A 26,673-nucleotide genomic window follows, 5' to 3' on the forward strand; every position below is an offset into this window, starting at 1 on the left:
TCCTAAAAAGCTGACATTTATTTTTAGATCCAGCTGTGTAATACTAGCCAAGTTAGTCTTGGAAGGTAATTCTGCTCCTAGGTATTGCTAGACCCTTTAACTCATGTCAGCTCTTAAAAACACAAAACCATCTCAAGCAATTAACTATTTTGGTTTAATTTATCATGTTTCATAGAAGCTGAAAACACATATTTCTCCTTTATATGGATAACCAAAAGCCCTACAAATTACAATATGCAGAATACTATACAAGAGAATTTTCATGAAATTGGATCTCTTTCATCATGGGCCAACAGCCGTAGTTTCCTCTGACTTATACAGCATCTATCTGAATGCATATTCTTCTTTATGATGATCTAAATTTAGGTAAGTACAAATCACAGCAAAAATTAAAGTTTTTACCTTTAATGAAATGACCTTGGAAATAACGTACATTTCCATGACACCAACACTATAGTTTTCGGAGTCACAGTAAGATACACAGAATTACATCCGTAATTAATATGAATGCCAACATTTCAAGCAGTAATTTCTGTTACATGGCAAACAAAATCAAGAAAGCAACCATCAAACAAAAGAGACCCATAGCTTCAGACAAGGCAAATCCCAGGATAGCATATGAGAACAGCTGCTGCTTCAGCGAAGGATTTCTAAAAGAGACACAACACATATAATTGTTACTCTGAAATATTATTTGAATTTCAGAATGTTTGGTAAATGCTAAAGAGTCAGATTATTACTGTGGGATCTTTGTAAACTGGGTGAGTCCTGGAAAAGTATTTGCCCAGCTCTCTTTTATTTCTGCCTTTGCTATTCCTTTCTCCTCAATCCTAATCACATGGGGAAAAGGTAGGAAGCTAACTCTGTATGTCAATATACATGGTTAGTCTTCATCCATTTTAAGGGGTTCAGACATATTTGCTATCCCTGTGAAAGTATGTTCTGTGCTCTTAAGATTTAATAGTTTAGAAATAAGGTCTTAAATAAAACGGAAGTTGATCCTTCTAAAGACCGTGCTGTTAACTATATTCCAAAAACAGCTTCACAATCAAGAGTACAGACTCTGAAGTCAGAATTAAAATTTATTTTCTGACACTTACTAGCTACTTGAGCAATCAGTGTAATTTCTACGTTGCTCATCCCTCACAGGTAACCTGGAGTATATCTCCAAGGGGTGTTGTGAGAGTTAAGTGGGCTCACGCATGCAAAGCCCTCAAAATACAATGCAAGACACAGAGTTGGCCCTTAAAACAAAGTACTTATTATCTGACTAGTTTTCCAAGTTTCCAACTATGTCAAGCATGCTCTTAAAGTAGCTTATTTGGTGATAGAAATTACCTGGCATAACCAATGATAAGGCTGCCAAAGACTGTTCCAATACCAGCACCAGAACCAGCCACTCCCACAGTGGCAGCACCTGCACCAATAAATTTGGCAGCAGTATCGATATCTCTGCTGACTGCACTGGTCTGAAACTCCCTTTGGATTAGGTGGGACACACCAGTCCTGGACCCATTAAATACCGTAGAGCCCTAGACAAAAGGAAATAAAGGCAAAGGTCAAATCAATAATCACAATTGGCTATTTTAATTACTATCCTGTAAATGGTAGCTACTTCTCTATTTTGTAACTGAGTCTGAATAAATGGAAAAATCAAGAGTTTAGAATAATTCCAAAGCTGTAGAATAGGGAGAACAATATCTATTATAAGGCTGTTGAAAATTAAGAGACAGTGTATTTGAATATGCTTTTTGGTAGGGCAGGCTTTTCAACAACTGTAGCAAGTGTAATCTTAAATACAGGCATTCAAAACTATGTATTTAAATATACAGACGGACTGGACTCCATTTCTTGGACAACTCAAGTAGGTAAGTTTTGGATACAGAAGTTCCTTTCATTGGCTTATCCTCTGCACTATTTTTTTGACAAAAGGGTGGAAAAAGACTGCTCTCAAACCATTCACAAATGAGGTTTTTCCTCCCCTTTGATTAAAACCACAGGACTTACTTGGTAGGGTTACTCAATTTCTATTACTACTGCTATTACCTCTTCAGTCCTAGTCTCTGGTCGAGATAACACTGATGCAGAAATTGGTCTGTATGCAACTCTGGATCCAGCTCGGATCTATGAATGAAAAAAATATTCCAAATATTAACAGTGGATAAGACTTCAATGACCCTTCTTGTACCAGGAGTTCTAAAAAAGCAAGCAGCAAAAATGAATCAGAGAGCTTATGACTTTTCTGTATTGTCTGGTGTCTTGCTGTTTGATTATTTTCAGCCCATGAAGGTATTTTAATAGTTCTAAAGTTGCTAATTAAAGTTTAAAGTGTGGTACATAACCTATTTGTAATAATCTGAATAAAACTTCTAAGAACAATTGGTGGAAAGAAAGCATTATTTTTAGATTTTCAGTTACTGTGGTGCCACAACTCAGATCAGAAAAACAGCAATAAACATGCCACATTCTTCAGTAAACTTATGTGCAGCAACAAGTATATCGGAGTGTTGCTAGAAAAGCTTGTCATTTAAAATAGCCCATCAGTTAATATGAGTCCCACAACTTCCAAGATATTCCTATCTGTCCGTTAATTATAAAATAAAAAAGCAGTTTAAGCAATTCTGTACCAACGTACGAATCATCGGGGAAATACTCTGACCCTAAGGAATGTCTCGCAGTCCAGCGTCTCTGCCCTTGACCGTCCACTAAACTAAGGTCACAGAAAATCCCTTCAGAACCAAGACTTGATTCTCTAAGACAAGTCCCCCACATCCTCACTTCACCTAAAGCCTCCAAAATGGTTATGGAAATGACAGCCAGAGGCAGGAAGAAAGACTTTCGACTCCTCCACCACCTTCCTCCGCCCACACAGGGTGAGGCAAAGTCCCTCCTTCTGCAGCAGCGAGTTTGACCTACAGATAGGCAATGGAAAACGCTAATGCGGTCAAGTAGGCCTCAGGGGCCCCCAGCATCCTTAACAGCACCCCAACCTTCGCGCCGACCCCAACCCCAGAGTCACCGAGGAGGTGGGGGAGGGGGCCGCTCCGGCACTAGCTGCAAGGAGGGTTTGACCTACAGCGAGCGAAGCGTGACAACTAGGCCGCGGCTGCGCCCCACCGCCCTACTGGTGGGGAGGAGCCGAGCGAGGTGCCCCAGGATCAGAAGGAAAGGCAGGAGGGGACACAGAGGGTAAGAGGTGAAGGGGTGAACTGTCCCCCGAAGTTGGTGTGCCGTGCCCCATTCAACAACGTGGACGCTCCGGGCCAAGAGCTCGGCCCTCCGCGTCCCGGCCCAGCCTGGGCTACGCACCAGAGCGGGGGTGCAGGCGAGCTTGGCGCAGGCGAACATCTTACAGTCTTCGGGGCGGCGCGGCTGGAGGACGTGGGTGAATGGCGACGTGGGCTCTTCTGCTTCCCCTCTGCGGAAGTAAAGGGGCTTAAGGTCAAGTGCCCTCCAGGGCCCGTCCTTCCCACCCACGTCCCGCGGGCTCCGGAGCACGCCGTCGGCTCGGGCCCTCGTCCAGCAAGGCGCCAGCAGAATGAATGGATCCCGGCTGGACGCCGCTCCGTTCGGGCCAGGCCCGGCTGTCGCGCCCTCCGCTTACCTTCCCGGGAGGTGGCGGCGGCAACTGCGGCGGCAGAGGTCGAAGGAGCGGCGCGCGGCGCGCAGGCGCGGTCCAGCTCTTATCCGCGCCGCGGCACCCGGATGGAGAAGGCGGGGAAACGGGGCAGTAGGGAAGCCGCTCAAGGTCACTTTGTACCAACTTTATTGGCAACTAGTTGGGAACGACAACGACAGTCCCACACAGGTGGGCTGGCGGGCAGGGGGTGGTGGAGGAGAAGCAGAAAGAAGAAATTGAAAACTGGCCCTGGCTGAGAGAATTGAACAGGTCGTTCCCCTTTTGATCTGAGCTGGCCGGAGGATAGCGTGACGTTTTCTTTCAATTGGCACCTTGTGAGATTTGGCCTTTTAATCAGTTGTTCTTTCATTGTTCTTTCATTACGGGAGGGGCCCCCTTCCCGGTCTTTCTCCTTTTTTTGTGAAACTGGACTCTGTGTGCGTGGGGAAGGAGTCTCAGTCACTGCGTGACCGACGAAATTAGGTCCCAGCAAAGCACATTTCTTTAAATGAATCTGGAAAAGTATTCCAGAAGTATGGCTAATCGTTTGGGCGACAGAAGACATGACCTAGAAATACTGGGACAAAGGAATGAGCATGTGAATAGATCAAACAGTTATGTGACTGAGCATAAAGTTGCCTTTTGTAAAGTAAGGGAGGTCAATTTTTCTTCCAGCTCTATGCTTGGAAAAAGTAAGGGATGTGATGTATTTCATGGGACTAAGGAAAGTCTGAGTATTTTCAAAACCCACCCAACTTTAACACTTGTTTTTGGTAACTTTGAACACATCATCTTCTTCGATGAATGCAGAAATGTCTCAGAAAAAAATGGCTCCTACTGAACTTCTGGTGGATCTAAAATTCTGTAAATTTTACTTAGTAGTTCTAACAAATGACTACTAGCAGTGATACAAGCCAACATAAAAGATTAAACATCTAGTATGATGAGCTGAAGGGATAGCTGGGGGCTGAAATCACACCCACTCCCCCTAGAGAGTTGGCATGGGACAACATCCACCCAGAGGGTCACCCTTTTTCTAGTTAGCACAAAGGTTCAGTATCATCTAGCAGCAACCCTGGGGAGAAGCCCTCGGAAGTAACACATGAAGAATGAATAAGAATGTGTCACTGATCCAACTTCAAACACAAATGGCTCAAAATCACGTGAATGCTAGTCATTTTAGGCTCGATCTTTAGCCATAAAATAGAGATAATTCATGTAAATTCACACGTACAGTTCAAAGAGAGATTATTCATTTATTTTCTCAAGTATTTACTTTTTTTTTTTTCAACGTTTTTATTTATTTTTGGGACAGAGAGAGACAGAGCATGAACGGGGGAGGGGCAGAGAGAGAGGGAGACACAGAATCGGAAACAGGCTCCAGGCTCCGAGCCATCAGCCCAGAGCCCGACGCGGGGCTCGAACTCCCGGACCGCGAGATCGTGACCTGGCTGAAGTCGGACGCTTAACCGACTGCGCCACCCAGGCGCCCCTCAAGTATTTACTTCTTACCTGAAGTATGTAGTGTCCTGTGATGCCTACAGTAGAATAAACAAAGCTCTGTATTCATCAGAGTTCGCCAGAGAACCAGAACCAGTGGGAGATTAATTGATTAATTAATTATTGACTTATTTAGGAAGAATTAGTACATGTAGTTATGGAAGCTGAGAAGTCTCATGATCTGCTGTCTCCAAGCTGGAGACCCAGGAAAGCCAGTGGTATAATTCAGTTAGAATCTAAAGGTCTGAGAACCAGGGAGGCTAATAGTGTAATTCCCAGTCTGAGTGCCAGAGATGAGATGAGATGTCCCAGCTCCATAGTGAGATGGGGGAAAAGGGGACAGATTCTTCCTTCCTCTGCCTTTTGTTCTATTCAGACCCTCAATGGATCAGATGATGCCCACCCACATTGGGGAGGACAGTCTACCAAGTCCACTGATTTCAAATGCTAATCTCATCCAGAAACATCTTCACAGACATACTCAGAGATAATACTCAATCTAAGCACACCCATGGCCAGTCAAGTTGACTCAAACTTAACCATCACGTATCCTATACTTCAATAGTAGACTCTCTTAGGGAAAAACTATCCTAAGTGGATTTGTGTACAGAGATGGTGTAAGGGAACTTCCTATTTCTTCAGCCATAAATGAGTAGCAGTAACTGTTGAGGAGGAGGAGGAAGCAGGAGAGAAGCCAGGGTTCCTAAGAGGATCGCTTCCAGGGTGTATTTGGGTTAGGTGCCTATGGTAGGGAGAGGTGCAATCTAAGTCCAGGCTCCCAACTGTCAATATGTCGATTAGTAGGTGAGCTGGCCTAGAAGAGGAGGCAATAATAGGTCCTTGGTGTGTTCTACCAGAGTTTAAGTATTTATGAAGAATATGAGGTGTTCAAAGAACAGGTGTGTTAACCTGTGACAATGGTGTGTGTGTGTGTGTGTGTGTGTGTGTGTGTGTGTGTGTGTATGTGTGTGTAACAGAGAGAAGTGGATCTTGAGTGACACCAGCCATGTTGATAGGGGGTGGATATTTACACTGAGGAAGTTTGAAGAAAAACGGCACCTTCTGAGAGGAGTAAAATGAGACCACAATGATGCACAGAGGACTTCTTTGAAAGTATTCAATTCTCTTCGTATTTTTTCTTAAATCGTGGAAACAATCATCTTACGTTATGACCTCACAGTTTGGCAGTACCTGATAAGCCTGAGTGATGATGGCCTGGAGACGAAAGGAATGGTGCAATAAAGAGAAGTATGGACAAGCATTCCCAAATATACGTGCAGCAATCCCTCCTACCCTGCATGCCCCTTTGCGATGGGACTTTGCCACTCATCAAGCAATGGAGTCTGTGTCCCTTCTCCTTAAATCTGGGCTAATCTTTTTTTTTAAGTTCATTTATTTATTTTGAGGGAGAAAAGAGAGCGAGTGTGCACAAGCGGCGGGGGGGGGGGGGGGCGGCGGGGGACAAGAGAGGGAGGGAGAGAAAGAATCCCAAGCAGGCTCCACACTCAGTGCAGAGCCCCACATGGGGCTCAAGCTCGCTACTGTGAGATCATGACCTGAGCCGAGATCAAGAGTCAGATGCTTAAACGAGTGAGCCACCCAGGCACCCAAACCTGGACTAATCCTATGACTTGCTCTGACCCAAAGAATGCATTGGAAGTGACACTGTGTGAATTCTCGACTAGGTCTTAAGTAAGAGGTCTCATAACTTTCATTCTCTCCTTGGAAGCCAGCCATCACATCAAGAAACATGGGTTACACGGCTGACGGCTGAGAAACCTTCTGGACAGGAAAAAAAGCCTCATGACAGAGAACTGAGGTGCCCCAGACATGTGAGTGAGGCCACGTTGGCTTCTCTAGCTTTAATCAAGCTTTCCCAGCCAACACCACATAGAACAGAAATGAGCCTTGCCTAAATTCCTGACTCACAGAATCAAATGCCATGAAAAGGTTATTTTTTGAAGCTACTAGGTATTAGGGTGGTTTATTACACAGCCATAGGTAACTGAAACAGAAGATATTGTCCTCAAAATATTCACTCCTCCTTTGAGATCCATGTGGAGGCAGCAGCATATTTTTTTAATCTGTATGCCCAACATAGGGCTCAACCCCATGACCCCCAGATCAAGAGCTGCATGGTCCACCAACTGAGCCAGCCAGGCACGCCTTATAAAAATTTTTAAAATTGTTTTTAAGTAATTAGGAGGCAGCAGCACCTTAATGTGGGCAATTTCAGTTCAGAACTCCAGGCATAACTCAGAGAAAACCAGATAGAATCACATGTCTTATGCACTGACTCCCCTTTCCTTGAAATTCTGGGGTGGAATGGGGTTGTTATTGTTAAAACTATTGCAGGGGGGGCACCTGGGTGGCTCAGTTGGTTAAGTGTCTGACTTTATTTAAAAAAATTTTTTTTAATGTTTACTTATCTTTGGGAGAGACAGAGACAGAGTGCAAGTGGGTTAGGGGCATAGACAGACACAGAGTCCGAAGCAGGCTCCAGGCTCTAGAACTGTCAGCACAGAGCCTGATGCAGGGCTCGAACTCATGAGCTCTGAGATCATGACCTGAGCTGAAGTCAGATGCTCAACCAACTGAGCCACCCAGGCGCCCCTAGTGTCTGACTCTTGATTTCAGCTTAGGTCAGGATCTTGCTGTTCGTGAGCTTGAGCTCCACGTTGGCCTCTGGGTTGACAGTGTGGAGCCTGCTTGGGATTCTTTCTCTCTCCCTCTCTCTCTCTGCCCCTCCCCTCCCCTGCTTGGGTTCTCTCTCACTGTCTCTCAAAAAAAAAAAAAAAAAAAAAAAAAAAAAAAAAAAGGTATTGCAAGGTACTTCTAACCTGGACACATGGAAAGATGTTTAAGTTACCTGCTTTTGAGAGTTTTCATTTTAATACTAATTCTCACATTAGTGTGATTTAAAAATATACATATTATTTGTGGAAGTGAAAATCAGAAATGTGAGTTAAAAATATTCTGGGCTTTATTATAAAACTATTTTGCTTTTCTTATTAAAATTTGTTTCATATCATTGGCCTTAATTTGCTATCACTTTATCATTTTAATTTTTTTATAATTTTTTTTAACATTTATTTATTATTGAGAGACAGAGAGACAACAGAGCGTGAGCAGGGGAGGGGTAGAGAGAGGGGGAGACATAGAACCTGAAGTAGGCTCCAGGCTCTGAGCTGTCAGCACAGAGCCCGACGTGAGGCTTGAACTCACAAACTGTGAGATCATGACCTGAGCCGAAGCTGGTCACTTAACCAACTGAGCCACCCATGTGCCCCTCACTTTATCTTTTTTAAAGGAAAACAAACCTCCAAACCTGTGCTAATTCTATAGGATCATTCAAGTCAGATAAATACTGGGTCCTCTCTTTGAACATAGTGAGTATACAGAAAAATGTAAGAGTTTTCATTATTATTGGGGTATATGAAAAATTAAACTAAGGTATATAAAGAATTGGAGATAAACACAAATTAGTACATGTTCTAGGGCGAAGTTGTGTGGTGTGTGATAAGGGAAATAGCTTAAGAAAAAAGATTGGGCTGGTTAGAAAGTGCCTCATTTAGGAGCGCCTGGGTGGCTCAGTTGGTTAAGCATCCAACCTTGGCTCAGGTCCTGATCTTACGATTTGTGGGTTTGAGCCCCAAGTCGGGCTCTGTGCTGACAGCTCAGAGCCTGGAGCCTGTTTCAGATTCTGTGTCTCCCTCTCTCACTGCCCCTCCCCTGCTCCCAATCTGTCTCTCTCTCTCTCTCTCAAAAAGACATAAACATTAAAAAAAAAAAAGTGCCTCACTGAGAAAGACTTGAGCTAGGATGAGATGGGATGATGTTTACAAAACGCTTCTTGGCACCCCTTATATAAAACCTAACAGTCTCAGGTCTGTCTAGGCTACTGATCACTTTCTGGTGCAGAAATTTTTGTTCCTAAACTTCATTTTTAACTCCTCCACAAATTTTTTTAGCTACTGTCATGCCATCCAGTGTAGTGGAATAGATTATTTACTAAATGACGCCAAAGAATTTAGTAAGGAATTAAACGTAAATGTACCTCTTTACGGCCTCGCAGAGGTCCAGATGGTCCAGGCTAAAATTTATATTAAAGAGTTACATGGAACAGTATATTAGTACAGTAAATATTATTCCATCTTTTTTTTCTTCTGGTAAGATGTCGCTAGTTATTGAGGAAAAAACAATTTTATGTCTCAGTTGATGATTCATGTAGAAAGACTATTTACGTGAAAAGAAAATGAATAAGTATGTGGATATGAGATCAGGTCCCTCTTGCCTCTTGCCAAGCAGACACCGCATAGGGAAGATAGTCAATAATATCGTAATAATGTTGTACGGTGACTTGTGGTGGTGATTACGTGTATTGTGGCGAACACTGAAGACTGTATAGACTTGTTGTACACCTGAAACAAATATGACATTGTGTGTCAACTGTACTTCAATAATAGACAAAATAAAAATAAGTAATTTACTCACTTTTCATTTAATTTGTGGCAGATACAGCTAATTGCCTATCCAACATATGTTCTCCCTTTCTTAGTTACAGAACTAAGAACTGTCCGCAGTTTAAAAATACTGAACTTCCCAGGTTTCCTTACGGTTAGGAATGGTCAGTGAAATGTGACTTAAAGTCACTTGGTATTGCCTCTAAGAATGTGTACAAAAGGTGTAGATTCAACTGGCTCATTTCTTTTTTTCCTTTCCTTTTTTTTTTTTTTTTTTTTTTTTTTCCTGTTTGGAATATGGATCCAATGTCTGGAGGTGAAGCAACAATCTTGTGCCCATGAAGATAGAAGCCAAACAGTAAGGATGAAGAAGTTGGGAACTAAAAGGAAACTGAGTTCTTAACTTTTTTTTTTTTTAGCAGCTAGAGCGGCTTTTAACTGTCTACTTATGGACTTCGTGTCATATGTGAAAAAACCTCTATTTGTTTAAGCCACTGAGGTCAGTTTTCTGTTACATGCAGCTGAACACAGCACAAACTGACATATAATTCCATGAATCGACATCTCTGAAGTTTTTTTGGTCGTTGGGCTGTGATTACAGCAGAAATAGCTCTTTTCCCACAGAATTTACATTAACTTACGTCTGTCTTTTTTCCATATTCCATGGTATATCTGACAGGGACCGGCCAGGACACAGAGACCAGTTTAGTAATTTGAATGAGGAAAATTGAACGTAGAGATTGCTAACCAATACAAAGTATCTACTACTAAGAAGGGTAGAGTGGATTGTAAAGGGGGTGCAGAAGTAGCAGCTGTCAGAAGAGCGACCACCCTTGGCTGAGGAAGAGTGAACAGAAAGAAGAACGTAGAGGTTAGACGAGAGGGCATGGCTGCCATAGGAACTCATAGTCCACTTGTGGTGACGGACTTTGCTGGAGGCACCCGCCACAAGTGAACCAGGAGGACTGCGGAGGTGAGCATGACCAGGCCTCTCTTGCAAACCAATCCATGGGCTCCACATCAGAGGGAAGAAAATTGTTTCCTCCAGCTCTGGCCTCACAGGGGTCTTTCCACCGTCTTCTTTTGGCAAAACCTAACATTCTTCCAGTTGTCAAAACAGAAATGCCTACAGGGTCCAGCTCTAGAATAGGGAAGCCAGGCAAAGAAGGATGGATTTGTAGCTGAGAAGTCGTAAGTTGATAACTGGCACAGATGGTAAGATTCTCAAGGGCAACGATTAGGTCTAATTCATATTTATGTCTTCCACAGCACCTGACACAGGGGGTTAAACATAGTAGTCACTCAATAAATTTTTGCTCAATAACATATAAGGGATTTAGTCTGTACAAAGTAGTTTGCAATAATTTTTTTTTGTTCTTCTCTTTTGACTAAGATTGTAGTCTCTTTGTTCAAATTAAGGATGATCTGTAGAATGCCTTTGTCTTTCTAGTATTGCAAAGTTCAATCTAAGAGAAACTGACGAACATTTTTTTGATCTGTGGCGTGAATTTGTTCAAACATTTTTGTGTGCTATGAAGGACTCTGTGTTTATACTCTCATGTGCTTAACGAAGTCACTGAGAATCCAAATTACCAGAGCCCTTTATTGATCTAGTCTCTGATACAACCTAGTCTAGGCGGGAATGGGACATAAACCGAAGCCGCCACAAGTCTGAGTTGTGAAATAAGCAATGTCTGTCTGCGGTTACCCTTTCACTTCTTCTTTCGATGCCTTTGGTCCATTCCTAGTCAACTTGCTCTTTTCTGCCAGCAGCTGGTATCTTCATGGTGACTTCTGACTATGCGAGGTTCTCCATGGGAGCACCTACTGAAGCCACCTCTCTCCAGTGTCCAGCTTCTAAACTTCCATCCATGTCAAATATTAATCTCTTAGTGCTCCTTTCAGCAGCACAGATGCCAATATACCAATAGCATTGGTATTGATAGAGAAGATGAGCATGGTGCCCATGCAAGAACAACACACAAACTCAAATATTCCATATTTTTGTACTGTGCTGCCATCGATGTCAGAAGGAAGGGTGGGGAGGGGTGGGGGATGTGACTGCATCTGAGAAGCAGAAGGAATTCAAATGTATTTCCTATATTTAAAAACTAGAAAGGGGCGCCTGGGTGGCGCAGTCGGTTAAGCGTCCGACTTCAGCCAGGTCACGATCTCGCGGTCCGGGAGTTCGAGCCCCGCGTCAGGCTCTGGGCTGATGGCTCAGAGCCTGGAGCCTGTTTCCGATTCTGTGTCTCCCTCTCTCTCTGCCCCTACCCCGTTCATGCTCTGTCTCTCTGTGTCCCCAAAATAAATAAACATTGAAAAAAAAATTAAAAAAAAAATAAAAACTAGAAGGTTCATAGATGGTTACCTGTGGGAGAAGAAATAGGTTGGAGGGAAGAAGAATAGAAGCTAGACTTCTTCTGGAATCCTTGGCTTTGTAGATTTGAATTTGGAACCATGAGAACCATTTGTCTTAATTGATCTGTTTAAAAAAATGAAAACAAAATTTAAAGTAAGCTCTACTCCCAGTGTGGGGCTTGAGCTCATGACCCAAAGATCAAGAATCGCACGCTCTACCAACTGAGCTAGCCTGGGACCCCTCCACACAAACCATTTATGAAAGGAAACTTAGGGGCACCTGGGTGGCTCAGTTCCAACTTCGGCTCAGGTCATGATCTCACAGTTGATGCGTTCGAGCCCCACGTCGGGCTCTGTGCTGACAGCTCAGAGCCTGGAGCCTGCTTCGGATTCCGTGTCTCCCTCTCCCTCTGCCTCTCCTCTGCTCGCGCGCTGTCTCTATCTCTCAAAAATAAATAAAAATGTTTAAAAAATTAAAAAAATGTAAATGTAAAAAAAATCCCTAAAAATTGAAGGTAAATGAAGCAAATGAATTTAACTGCGTCTAGTCGGTACCATAACTACACAGGGTAAATGCAAAGGTTTCTATAGATGGATAAAAACATAGCTCCTTGATCACTCTCCTTCATGCTATTTCTCCAATATGCCAACCATATTCCATCTCACAGAGCTGCACGTCTGCGCCTTTAGCTTGGACCATCTTTCCTCTGGATATTCACTCGGTTTACAACTCCATTTTGTTCAAGGCTTTGCTCAAGTCTCCTCTTAAGAGAGGCCTTCCTGGATCCCTTACATATCTTAATATTTCTTCATAACACTTGCTGCTACTTGCCATTATTTGGCTCCTGCATTAGACTGTAAGTCCATGGTGGGAGGGACTTTGTTTTGTTCTTTGCTGTATCCACAGAGTCTAGAACATGCTTGGCCCATTGAAAGGCACTCAATAAATTTTTGAGCCAAGAGGGTGGAGAAGGAAGGGAGAGACTATTAACTTTTTCTTCACACATCACTGTATTACTTGACAGGTTACCATGAGCGTGAATTACTCTTTTTTTATAGTTTTTTTTTTAAAATGTTTATTTTGAGAGAGAAAGCACAAACAGGGGAGGGGCAGAGAGAGAGGGTGACAGAGTATCCAAAGTGGGCTTTGTCCTGATGGTAACCCGATGCGGGGCTCGAACTCATGAACCACAAGATCATGACCTGAGCCGAAGTTGGACTCTTAACCAACTGAGCTACCCAAGTGCTCCATCAGTGTGAGTTACTCTTATGTTTTAAAAACCAGGATGTTAGGAAAGTTTTAATAGTTTGCAATCGTTGATAAAATTTATTACATTATCCCCTATGTGGTACTTGCATTAATTAAACCAAAAGGAAGCATTATTATTTTTTTTAATAATTTATTTTTAAGTAATCTCAACACCCAATATGGGACTCAAGCTTGTAACCACAAGATCAAGGGTCACATGCTCTACCAACCAAGCCAGTCAGGGGCCCCAGGGAAGCATTATTCAATGTTGACTTTCAGTTCTTGGTGATGGGCTTGGCTGTAGCCCCACATAGTGATTTTTTTTTTAATTTTTAAATGTTTATTATTGAGAGAAAGAGAGAGACACAGCATGAGCAGGGGAGGGGCAGAGAGAGAGGGAGACACAGAATCCAAAGCAGGTTGCAGGCTATGAGCTGTCGGCACAGAGCCCGACGCGGGGCTCGAACTCACAAACCGTGAGATCATGACCTGAGCTGAAGTCAGACGCTTAACTGACTGAGCCACCCAGGCACCCCAGTGATTTTTAAATTACACTTGAAGTTATGGTAGGCTATCCCTCTTTTAAAGCACAACGTGTGTGTGCACGTGTGTGTGTACCTTATCTCTATCTTGGCTGAAGTTTCTTATATGTGATTGCAAGGCATCTTGCCAATTTCAGCTATTTTTTAAGACAATTACGTGTCCTGCTCTCCTTCAAGAAGTTAAATCCATTGATATTCAATGGACCCAGATATTCAATTTAGGGTTAAGAGATAAGAAGTTTCACAACACTAACACAATGTTTGAGAGGACTCTTGCTTATCTAACTTTTCTGCTATTCTAGCCCTAGTGAGGTCTTTAAGGGTCATATTCCTAGTCCTGGTGCCATGTGATACAGACAGGGTCTTATGTCAATTTTGGGAATTATAGGGTTTCTATATGACACCAGTGCATCACGCTAAGTGATGCTTTCTTTCCTTTTTACTTTTGGATTTTCATGACTCTGTGGAGCCTGGTGAGACCCATTTCAGAGTTCTGTCCTCCAAAACAGAAAAATAATTAATTTGTGTTGTTTTAAGCCACTCTGTTTGTGGTAGTTTGTTACAGCAGCCACGGGAAGCTAAAAATAGTCAAACTCTTTCTTGTCTGATTCCAGGCACAGGTTATCAATCTGGAGAGACAAATCAAAGATGGGATGGGGACTTAATTTTGGAATGCAGGCAGCTGAGTTGCCTGGCATTGTATGGGATAGGTCATTCATTATGGATCTTAGTTTAGTACAAGGTCAGGGAGATGAGCAGCAGGGGTGTGCTCTGACCAATGATGGCATGATCTCCAAGAGCATAGTAGGTATACTAGCCGGCTGACTAGGTCATAGGACCAGGCCCATCCTGGGCACCCGAAACTGGGAGGCCAGGAGAAGAGCCAGGTATCCAAGAAACTGGGCAGAAGTGTATCAGAAGGGAAGACTGATATCTTTAGGGAGGCAGTTGTAGGAAGCTGATATATAATGTTGCTGAAATGCTGTTAAGCATAAAGCATCAGAGCACTTTCAGAACCACACTGACTTCTAGAAGAAGAGCTAGGAATATCTTTCTAGGTTGCCCTTCAAATTGCTCTTAGGATATAAAACCCTGTAGGCTGAAGGTCATCAATGGCAGGGTGTTGGGTGGAAAGGGAATAGAGTGAGGGCCAGTCGTGGATAGGTCACTAGAGGGTAAAAGTCATAGGCTTCCATACTCACACTTCTTGACTATCCAGGGGTCTTGTCCAGGGACTCACTGGGCAGCAAGTCTCCATGTATTGTTTTTTTTTCTTCCCCCACCGAAACCATCTATTTAGGCCAATGTCTTTCTAGTATGAGTGTACTCTTAGTCTACTTGTCTTCATCTCGTCTCCTTCAGATTTATGTGTCATTTATGCAACAAGCATTTTATTTATTATATACAATTGTGAGACTGCTTTCCAAAGATATTTCATGGGTGAAAACTAAAATAAAATACACACTGGGGCGCCTGGGTGGCTCAGTCAGTTAAGCAACCGACTTCGGCTCAGGTCATGATCTCACGGTCCGTGAGTTGAAGCCTCGTGTCGGTCTCTGTGCTGACAGCTCGGAGCCTGGACCCCCCTCTCTCTGTCACAGAGAGAACTCTCTCACAGAGAACTCTCTCTGTGAGAGAACCTCTCACAGAGGTTCTGTGTCTCCCTCTCTCTCTCTGTCACCCTACTCACCTACTCACACTCTGTCTGTCTCTCTCTCTCTCTCAAAAATAAACAAACATTAAATTTTTTAAAAGATAAAATGCATACTAACTAATGTAAAATTAAGATTTTTTTCCCCTGTCCCCTTGCCAGTCTGCTCTGAAAACCCTCTGGTCTGGTCGAAATAGTCCACTTGCCATTGTCCAAAAAACCATTGCATAAAAACCTCTTTGTACCTTTGGCTGCTTTGCTCTGGCAAAGTTTACCGAGACCTCTAAGTCTTCAGTTACCTCTTACATATTTCAGCAAAATCTATGCTATCCAAATACAGCTGAGACTTAAAAATGGAATAAATTAGGGTGGGAGATTGGGGGGTAGGTGGGAGGTTAAGAATTAGGACCGAGTCTTCTTAACTGTCTCTATTTGCTATTGCTGCGGCCAGATTATCTGGACAAACAGCATTACCCTTGAGATCTGCTAATTCCTTCCCACGCTACAGTTCTCCTACCTCAGAGTTTTTATTTAATTTGGACCTCTAGCTTGCCAGAATATCAACCCTTGGCCTACTAGTCCCATGCTTCAACATCCAATCAACTTTCTCTTAAAGACAGGTAGGAAAAATATCCCCACTAGAACTATCTTTTAAAATTTATATATGTAATATATAAATACAGGCTTATAAATAACCTAAACAATGTAAGATTATGTACAGCAAAAACTGTAGCTTTTGTGTATCTTCCTCCCCAGATTGTTTTCCTTTCCAGAAGTAATCACTATTAATAGTATAGTGGAGGGGTGCCCGGCTGGCTTAGTTGGTAGAGCATGTGATTCTTGACCTCTGGGTTGTGAGTTTGAACCCCACGTTGGGTTTGGAGCCTACTTAAAAAAGGATAGTATAGTGTATATCTTGCCAGATCTTTCACTATGTTTTTTATGTGGAAATGTATGAATATAGTTTAAAAATTTTTTAAATAAACACTTAAATCTTTTTTTTTTTAACAAATAGTGTTGGGAAAATTAGATAACTACATGCAAAAACAGTTGGACACTTACATTATACCATATGCAGAAATGAACTTGAAATGGATTAAAGACCCAAATGTAAGATCTAAAACTATAAAACTCTCAAGAGAAAATTAGGGGAGAATCTTTATGACACTTTATTTGGCAATGATTTCTTAGCTATGACACCAAAGGCACAGGCAACAAAAGGAAAAATAGATAAATCAGGCTTCGTCAAAATTAAAAATTTTGTGCATGAGAGGACACTATCAAGAGAGTGAAAAGATACCCCACAGAATGGGAGAAAATATTTGCAGATCACATATTTGACGAGAGATTGATATGTAGGATATGTAAAGAACTCCTGCAGCTAAACAATGCAAAACTCCAAACAACCCAATGAAGAAATGGTCAAAGGAATTGACGTTTCCCCGAACAAGATATACAAATGGCCAATAAGTACATGATAAGATGCACCACCTCACCATGAGGGAAATGCAAATCCAATGAGATTCTACTTCACAACCATTAGAATGGCTATAACTTTAAAAAAGGAAAAGTAACAATTGTAGGTGAAGATGTTGGAAAACTGGACTCCTTGTGCATTGCTGGTAGGAATGTAAAATGGTGCAGCTGCTGTTGAAAACAATGCGATGGTTCCTCAAAAAGTTAAACATAGAATTACCATATGATCGGCCTTTCCACTTCTAGGCATATGCTCAAAAGAACTGAAAGCAGGTACTCAAGCGGATACTCGTACCCTAGTGTTCACAGCAGCTTTATTCACAATAGCCAAGAGGAGGAAACAACACAAATGTCCACCAACAAATGAATGGAGAAGCAAACATTGTGTGTGGTACAACACACAATGGGGGTATTATTCAGACTTAAGGCAGAATGCAATTCTGATACATGCTATGCCAGTAGATGAATCTTGAAACCGTTATGCTAAGTGAAATAACGCAAAAGGATACATATGGTGTGATTCTACTTATGTAATGTATTTAGAATAGGCAAAACGTATAGAGGCAGAAAGTAAAATAGAAGCTACCAGAACTCCCCCGAGGGGAGGGGAAATGGAGAATTATTGCTTCATGGAGATAGAGTTTCTGTTTGGGATGCTGAAAAAGTTCTGGACATGGATAGCGATGATGGTTGCACAACGTGCGAATGTACTTACCGCTACTGACCCGTACACTTCAAAATGATTAAAATGGTAAATTATATATATTTTTCCATAATAAAAAGCAAACAAGTTATGCTTCGATTTTTCGATAAATGTACATGTTAGTAGGGTTTCAATTTCAGTGAACACATAGCTACTTCAATCTTTTAAAAATAATGTTTAAATTTTATAATGGAAATTTCAAACATATTCAAAAGTAAAGAGAATGGCATATTAATTCCCACCCATCACCCAGCTTCAACAGTTATCAGCACATGGTCAATCTCATTTCTTCTATTCTCCTTCTCATCCGCCTCTTCCCCACCTACCCCATGTCATTTTGAAACAATTTTCAGAAGTCAAAACATTTATATTATGAATGTGTAAGTGTGAGTTTCTATAAGGACTCTTTCCTGAAAAACATAGGTACAATACCATTATCATACCTAAAGGATCTAACAATAAATTCTTAATATCACCAAATATACAGCCAGTGTTTAGATATCCCTGTCTCTTAATATTAACAGCTCATTGGTTGAAATTAAGAATTCGTACAAGTTCTTTGCATCATTATTAGTTATATTATGTCTTTTAAGTCTGTTTTAGCCTGTAGATTCTCCCTCACTCTTCAAATGCGTTAGTTCAAGAATCTTGGTTGTCAAATAGAGTTTTCCGCATTCTGGATTTTGCTACTTTTATCCTCATGGTGTCATTTATTTTTTGTTTTAATGTTTATTTATTTTTGACAGAGAGAGAGAGACAGACAGACAGAGCATGAACAGGGGAGGAGCAGAGAGAAAGGGAGACACAGAACCAGAAGTATGCTCCAGGCTCCGAGCTGTCAGCACAGAGCCCGACGCGGGGCTCAAACTCACAAACCTGGAGATCATGACCTGAGCTGAAGTCAGATGCTTAACCTACTGAGTCACCCAGGCGCCCCCTCATGGTGTCATTTAGCATGTTCATCAGAGCTCTATATTTCCTATAAATTGGTAGATGGATCTAGAGTCTTGGCCAGCTTTTTTTTTCTTCTTAAAATATCCTTCACAGGTGGTGTATTTCTTACGTGCAACACTTAGGTGGCACATAATGTTGGGTTGTCTTTTTTTCTGATATTAAAATTGATCAGTGAGGTCAGCATGACTTATCTATTATAAAGTTCCCCATCAGCTTTCTGCTTAATGATTTTAGCAGTCACTGATGATTATTTCTGAGGATTGAAATATGGCGATATTCTTTTTCTATAATTTCTTTTTCTTTTAGTAGCTGGAATTATTTTATAAAGAAGAACTTTCCCATATCAACTATTTGTTACCTTATATTACAGCTAGGACAGAAAAGACAGAATAAATAGTTGATTCTTTCTCTTTTATTTACAATTTTCAGAATAATGAGTGACAAATACTCTAAATCATTAGGAAATGAGTATAGAGTGATTTATCCTATAGATTAAGAATGGGTGATGTATCTTTAAGGAAATCTGAATGATTTTCTGTCTTTGAAGGAAGTTTGGACCAGGTGATTTCTAAAGTTCCTTTGAGCTCTTACAGCTCATAAATTTTCCTCCTCATGAAAAACATTTATGCCTTAATTCTCAATTTCAAAGGAATTAGTTAATATCTTTCAGTGGTCTTCCGAGAGTAGATGTTCCTTTAACACATAACATAATTTGCAATAATTTTGTGGGTTTTTCTCAAAGTACTGGAGAGTTATCAGGTATTTTTTGAGGGGACTACTTTTCTATCTTTTCAAAATTATTATATAAAAAATTTTAAACCTAGATTTTTAAGCTTTAAGTATTAACAAAGAAAAGTTTCAAAAAGAATACAGAGAGCTACTGTTTACTCCTTATCCTGATTCACTGATTTTTACCACTTTCTATACTTTTTCATATTCTCTTCCTTATTCTGTCTGTAGATATGCACACACACACACACACACACACAGAGCATATGTATAGAGTTGTCCATATTTATAGTCATCTATCATCTATACGCACATGCACAGACATATTACACATTTTTTTCTAAACCATTTGAGAGTAGGTTGCACACATCATTTCCCTTAATATTTTTGTGTATATTTCTTAACAAGAAGATTCTCTATATGCAAATATTGAATTATTTTTATACACCTGAAGTGAATATATCAATTACACAGTCATAAATATAGATTCTCTTACATAATCACAGTTTACTTATCAAATTCAGGAAAAATAACACTGATAAGATATTTTTATTCAATCTACAGTCCACATTCCAGTTTCATCAGTTGTCCCAGTAAGGTCCTTTATAGAATTTTCTCCCTCTAATACAGGATCCAGTCCAAAATTACATACTGCATTTAGTTGTTATGTCTCATCGTCTGCTATAATTTAGGACATTTTTAGCCCTTCTTTGTCATGACATTGAGAATTTTGAGGAATACAGGGAAACCTCACTCTTTTTCACTGCCATGATATACACACTACGTAGTTCTCAGTTATAAGTCTTGAGTTACCTACCGATTAAAGCAAGAGATGAATTTAATCAAAAAGGCTTTGGGGAACTCCTAGAATTTCAAATAATATCAATAAAAATATTTTCCTTTGCATATGTCTATCAAACAATATTGTTTACAGAAAAAAAGATAAACGATACTTTACTGAGCAATTATAATATAATAAGGACACTTATTAATATAATTATAATAATTATATTAATTATAATAATTAATATAATTAATAAGGACACTGTCCTTATTACATTACATGAAATGTGATCTACCTAAAACACAGCTCTATTAGTTAAGTACTCTTTCGAATACTCCTAACTCCCATTTTAACAAAGAGACAATTGTGGATTCTGAAGGTTAAGTGGATTGCCCAAGCATATACAATTCATTAGGGACTCAGAGTTCAAAGCGATGTTTTGTCTGACACTAAAGTCCATCCTTTTTCTATTCCACATTTTAATTTTTTTATTTAAAAAAATTTTTCATTTTATTTATTTTTGAGAGAGAGGGTAAGGGGAGGGGGAGAGAGGGGGAGAGAGGGGGAGAGAGGGGGAGAGAGGGAGAGGGAGAGGGAGAGAGAGACAGAGAGAGAGGGAATATCTTAAACAGGCTCCACGTTCAGCACAGAGCCCAACCCTGGGCTCAGTCCCATGACCCTGGGATCATGACCTGAGCCAAAATCAAGAGTCAGATGCTTAACTGACCCAGCCACCCAGGTACCCCTATTCCACACTTTTCAATGGCTGCGTAACTTGAAAACTTTCCTGTAAGATATTTACTCAAAAATAAATAATCTGTGATGATCTGAAACATTATCGCTTCAGTTGACAGTATATGATAAAAGATGTATGCTGAAAAGCATACACATTTTAGAAGTCTTTTTCATCTTCAAAAGTACCTCACAGACATAACCTAATGCAAGAGGAGCTGGCCAGAAAATCCTCAGCGTGCACATCAAAATATACCCACTTGGGGGCACCCACAATGCAGCTTTTCTGCCTGTTTTCCTGCCCAGAAGCTTCAAGCCCTGAAGAGCTGGAGTTGAGCCAGCAGATGAATTTAGTCTGCTCTCCAGGGCGCAGCCAGCCAGATCTGATGTCTCAAGGAATAGCCTTCTATATCACCAGGTTTGGGGAATATCTTATTTAGCATTTGGCCCGCACAATAAACTATTATGTGCTATTTCAAACATTAATCATTAGTGTACTTGTTATAGGCCAAATGTGCTAGATATGTTGTGTTAGTAAGATTCAATAGCCAAGAACTAAAAATAATTTGCAGATTCAAAATGATATATTTGTCCAAAGAAGGTTCTAGATTATGGCTATGCCAAAATTAGAACATAATAATTAACTAGCAGGGGTAAAAATGTGCCATAAAATAAAGCTAAATGTCTTACACTGGTGTTGCATGTGTTCTCACCTAAGGCATGCTGTCTGATATGGGTATGGTTGGGGGTCCATAGAGCACGGGAGGCTTCTATAGATATTGCTGCTGCTGTAAGCTCTAGGTCAGTCATGTGGTCTTTTGCTGCATCAGACACTAGAGATGCCCCTGAAATATACTGATGCCAAAGGTGTCATTGACCCAGATGCAGTTGCTGTGACCCTGCGTGGAAAGGGGTTATTATTCTAGAGCATAAGGAAAGAAGGTGTAGAAAATGAGGTTGTACTGGGCATGGCTTTCACAGTGTCTTTTACACCTACCACCTCTGCCAAAGAGGCAGATGAAGGTGGCTGTGTTTTGTATCATATAAGTCTGTTTTTCATAGGGCTGATTGTACTACAGAGAGCCACAATATAGACTGGGAACAGTTTGTGGGGTCGCCTAGCTCAAAAAGCTCTTTTCATTGAGACACAGCCATTCCAATCACAGGCTTACTCATGGGAACCTGATTTCGGAAACAAAATATGAGGTGGGTAACAGAAGGAACTGATAAGAAAGGATGTATAGAGGGGATATATTGTAGAATAGAGAATAAGATCAAATCTGGGTTATAAGGAAGCTACACTGTGAAGAAAGTAAGACAATAATTAAGCAGAAGCTGGGAGAAAGAGAAAACACAGAGAAGTGGCATCTACTCCTTTAGTGGAAGGAGTAGGAAGACATGTAGGAGAAGCGGGGCCAGGGGGAGGCTGAGGCATGTTTGTGATGGAGCATTTGAGAGGAGTCATGGCTCTTGCCTCTGAGGGTCCTTGGGTTTCTGTTCCAGTCACGTCCCTGTTCATTGATTGCCATGTGATCCTGGCTCCATCCTGACTCTTGAAATCGACGACCATTACTTGTGGAAACTTGAGTGAATATTTGTTCCCCTGCAACCAAAGTAGCTAACTAGAATAGGAGTGATATGAAAGATTAATGTTGCTGCTTTGGGTCTTAAAAAAAATCGTGCGAAAATATACCTAACATTTACCATTTTAGCCATTTTTAAGTGTAGGGTACAAGGGCATTAAGACCATTTGCGTTGTTGTGCAACTATCACCACTATCCATCACCAGAACTTTATCATCTTCTCAAATTCTATACCCCCTTTTTATTATTTATTTATTTCTTAAAAAATTTTAATGTTTGTTTATTTCGGGAGAGAGAGAGAGACAAGACACAAGAAGGGGAGGGGCAGAGAGAGAGGGAGACACAGAAGCTGAAGCAGTCTCCAGGGATGTGAGCCATCAGTACAGAGCCCGATGTGGGGGTTCAACCCACGAACTGTGAGATCATGACCTGAGCCAAAGTTGGATGCTCAACTGACTGAGCTACCCAGGTGCCCTTATTCCCTCCTTTTTAAAAGTAAGCTCTGTGGCCAACATGGGGCTTGAACTCAGGACTCCAAGATCAAGAATCACATGCTCTACCCAGTGGGCCAGCCAGGAGCCCCAATATCCATTTAAAAATAACTGCCCACCATCCCCTCTCTGCAGCCTTTGGCAGCCACTATTCTACTTTCTGTCTCTATGAATGTGTGTGGAGTCTTTTTTGAATGAATAATATTAGTATTCAATGGTTAGGATATTATTTATACAGCAAACCTGTAAGCGGCAAAACCATTGCCCAGAGTTTTGAGAGAACTGGAGTTACTTTACCCCAAATAGCCTGGAAAGTGTAAACTACTTATTGTGTGTGGTCAGCCAACTGCAGAAAGAACACAAACCAGACAGGAAACCAAACCTGAGTGGGAGGCCCCCAAGGGAGTCTGAGATGTTGAGCTATGGTCTTCTGTCATGTTCTAGCAAAGGGGTTGCTATGTTTAGAGGAACACTTCCTTGATGTATGAAGTAAAATGGCCCTATCTGTGGGGGTAAAGACTAAGATCTGGGAAGTAAGGAAGCCAAGGAAATTGTGGGTTAAGGTCTATTATCTGTATATGGCTAAAATAGAATTATTATAGCAGTAGGACTCCTGAAAGTTATACTTTGGAAGCATCCTTCTAAGAGGCTTCAAAGAATCGTAGGATATATAACTTGCCAATGGTCATCCCAGAGCCCTAACAGTGGATCTACAAGAAGATGAGAGTAAGCTTAAGTTTTACAGGGCAAGGGTTTGGGGGACTGACCCTACCAGTTTCCAAGAAAGCTGGACCAGAAGTCCAAATCACAAAACCCCAGTTAAGGTATTAGATAAGATGAGCTGGAATCCTGTAGCCAGAGTCTCTGAGCAGTAACTATGGTGGTGAAACTCCATGGGGGATATTATTTTGGTTCAGATGCATCCAGGATCCCAGAGAGCATGTGGGGATCAGGAATATGGGCCAGACCCTACAAAAAAATAGATTGACCAAAACTGGGTGGAATGAGAGTCCCAGCCAAACCAATGCATTCAAGAAAAGGTCTGGACCACTGAATAAATCAGAACTGGTGTCAAGAGCCCATTCCTACCAACTGAATTTCTATGACAGAGATTTCTGTAGAGGCTGCTGTTAGTCCCTTGTAGGCAAGACTGGTGAGAGGAGAGAGAGGCAGCCCCTAAACATAACCGTGTTTGGTTCTCTTTAGCATACCAATGGGGTGGGACTGAGCTGGAAGGTTGAACATATCAATTGCCTAACTCAGGGCTTGAGCATCCAAGAACAGAGAATGTGACAACAGTGTCTTGCTGCAGAGTCTGGAAAAATTCCATTGCTTTATTGGCCAATCCCCTCTTTCAGACCATTCCAAGTAAGGCTAAGCGGGCATTGTCCTGAGAAAATGCAACTTCCTTACTTCAGAGACCATCAGCCGAGCTCTGAACATGGGATGAATATGTTTGGTCAGGGAACTCATGCCAATAGCTGACCTGGAAGAGAGTGTTGTGGCACGTATCACTGGGATTCCATGTTATTCTACGTACTTTATCTGTCCTTGTGATGCGCCATTCAGATTCTCTTTCAATGGAACTTATTCACCCAGCTGTGAGGAGTGTTGTCAGCAGACAGCCTTCAGTTGTCAGCCCTTTCAGCAATTACCTAACCAAGGAGAATGGCCTTGCCCAAGCTTATTCCCTTTCCAGGGCAGCCCATATGCAGTGATTGATCAATGGGGAATATAAAGACACTGATATCTCAGCTCAACTTGAGACAACTTTGAAGGACCATTCTAGCTCCAGCACTGTCCATAGAGTCATTGGAGGCACCTTGATTTCTGCTCAGTTTTGCTTCTGTCTCTTGTATGGTTGGAATGTTTGTGTCTCTCTCAAATATTTATGTTGAAATCCTAACCCCCAAAGGTGATAGTATTGGTAGGGGGCATTAGAGAGGTGACTAGGTGATGGAGGTAAAGCCATTATGAATGAAAATAGTGGCCTTCTAAAAGAGATCCCATGGAGCTCTCTTGTCCCTTCCACCATGTGAGGACACAACAACAGGATGCCAGCTATGAACCAGGAAGAGGGTCCTCACCAGAAAATATGACCATGCTGGTGCCTTGATCTTGGACTTCCAGATTCCAGGACAGTGAGAAATAAATTTCTTTGGTTTATAAGGCACCTGGTTGGTGGTGTTTTGTTACAACTGCCCACATAGACTAAGATAGTCCCTTCCCTCCACAGATGTTCATCTCAAGGGTATTCCTTTATAGACTACCATGCCATGGACCTCAGTTATACTTTGGTGCTCATTCTTAGTTCTTGTTCTCATGTCTCTCTTCTGGTAACCTGCCTTATGCCCCAGTCATCACACCGGGGCCTACCTCGTCCTGTTCTTTGTTATCAATGCGGGTGTTACTGCCATTTTGGTTTCCATTCATTTGAGGAAATTTAGCAACACTGGCCAAATGCCAGTAGCGTTCTTTTTTTTTTTTTTTTTTTTAATGCTTATTTATTTTGAGAGAGAGAGAGTGCACGTGCATGTGCACGTGAACAGGGGAGGACCAGAGAGAGAGAGAACCCCAAGCAGTCTCTGTGTTGTCAGTGAATAGCCTGACATGGGGCTCGATCCCACTTGTGAGATCATGTCCTGAGTCGAAATCAAGAGTCAGACACTTACTGAGTGACTGAGCCACCCAAGCTCCCTGATGCTAGTGGCATTCTTGAGCTGTGTACAGTCAGAAATATTTCCAAACATTTCCAAATACCTCCCAGCTTGTTGAGACACCTGAATTGAAAACCACCAGGCCAGAATATCACCTCAGGGCCTAGGGGCTTTGTGCTGAATCCAGTCTGGAACCTTGTTGTCTGAGAGCAATGGATGCCTTACTATGTTCTTGGACTTTGCTGTGACCTATTCTGTTCATTTGCTACAACAGTTGAATGACCTACTCCTTCAGTAGGTCTGTCGAGCCAGGCGAGACTGAGGCAAGGAAAACGAGGCTGAGGGCTAGCAATAATAGGTCCACACACATTATCATTACATGTAACCACTGTTCATAAGAATAGGGACCACTTAATCACAGCTTACTATAGACTTTTATACATTAGCCCATTTAATTTTCATACCCACCGTATGAGATAGGAACTCTCATTTCTCCATTTTATGGATAGAGAAACTGATGCACAACATGACTGAGTTACTTGTCCAGGTCCCATGGCTGGCAGGTGGCAGAACTGAGATTCTGCCACCGGAAGCTGAGCGCACTCACTTAACCCCTCATCTCACTTTGTTTTTTTCCAGGGCTAAGTTGGACCTCAACAAAAAATCAATAGTAGTATCATGGGCCACCAGCCTCATCTTGCATTAGTTGCTGAAAAATCGAAGGGAAACCAACCATTTGTTTAATTTTTCGTAAATTATATTAAGATTTCATCCAGGAACCCGAATTGTCATCGATACAGAGCTTCCCAGTAGTGAATATGGTGTGTGTGAGATCATGAATGGCCAGTGAGTGGCCAGGCGGTCAGTAGTTTCTCCCACTCACTTTGCAGGGATGTGCAAATATGATCATGTGCCCCGATGTGAAACAGGGAGCGACAGCACAGAAAATTAGTGGATGTTTCAGGCTTTCTACTCTTGGCTTCTTAGTCAAATATACTACCTACCATGCTGGGTAAGTTTAGAGCTTAAAGGTTTTTTCGTTTTTGCTTTTGTTTGGTTTTTTGTTATCTCAATTTAGACTGAAGCTTAAACTTTTGGGTATCAGATCTCATCCTGGCTGGGAATAAGGTGAGGTTTCTGTATTTGAGAGACACAGGGGTGTGAGGTACCAGTAGAAGA

At 41.6% G+C, this 26,673-nt stretch overlaps 1 protein-coding gene across 1 annotated transcript; it reads right to left on the reverse strand.

Annotated features, from left to right (window-relative positions):
• Positions 1-389: 389 nt before the first annotated feature.
• On the reverse strand, positions 390-3,737 carry ATP5MC3 (ATP synthase membrane subunit c locus 3). The gene is made up of 5 exons (XM_045480276.1): positions 3,605-3,737; positions 3,310-3,418; positions 2,047-2,124; positions 1,339-1,532; positions 390-650 (listed from the first exon to the last, which is right to left on the reverse strand). Exons 2-5 carry the CDS (start codon positions 3,346-3,348, stop codon positions 536-538), a joined length of 426 nt encoding a protein of 141 aa, XP_045336232.1. The 5' UTR covers positions 3,349-3,418; positions 3,605-3,737; the 3' UTR covers positions 390-535.
• Between the last annotated feature and the right edge of the window lie 22,936 nt (positions 3,738-26,673).

The sequence above is a fragment of the Leopardus geoffroyi genome, chromosome C1, assembly GCF_018350155.1.
Source record: "Leopardus geoffroyi isolate Oge1 chromosome C1, O.geoffroyi_Oge1_pat1.0, whole genome shotgun sequence".
In the NCBI taxonomy this organism is placed as follows: Eukaryota; Metazoa; Chordata; class Mammalia; order Carnivora; family Felidae; genus Leopardus; species Leopardus geoffroyi.

Excerpts from the sequence above, each read along its gene's own strand:
- ATP5MC3 (XM_045480276.1), bottom strand. The coding sequence starts at position 3,348 with ATGTTCGCCTGCGCCAAGCTCGCCTGCACCCCCGCTCTG. Across the intron at positions 2,125-3,309 it reads TCGCCTGCACCCCCGCTCTG|ATCCGAGCTGGATCCAGAGT; the intron begins GTGCGTAGCCCA and ends TTTCATTCATAG. Across the intron at positions 1,533-2,046 it reads CAGAGACTAGGACTGAAGAG|GGCTCTACGGTATTTAATGG; the intron begins GTAATAGCAGTA and ends CCTTTTGTCTAG.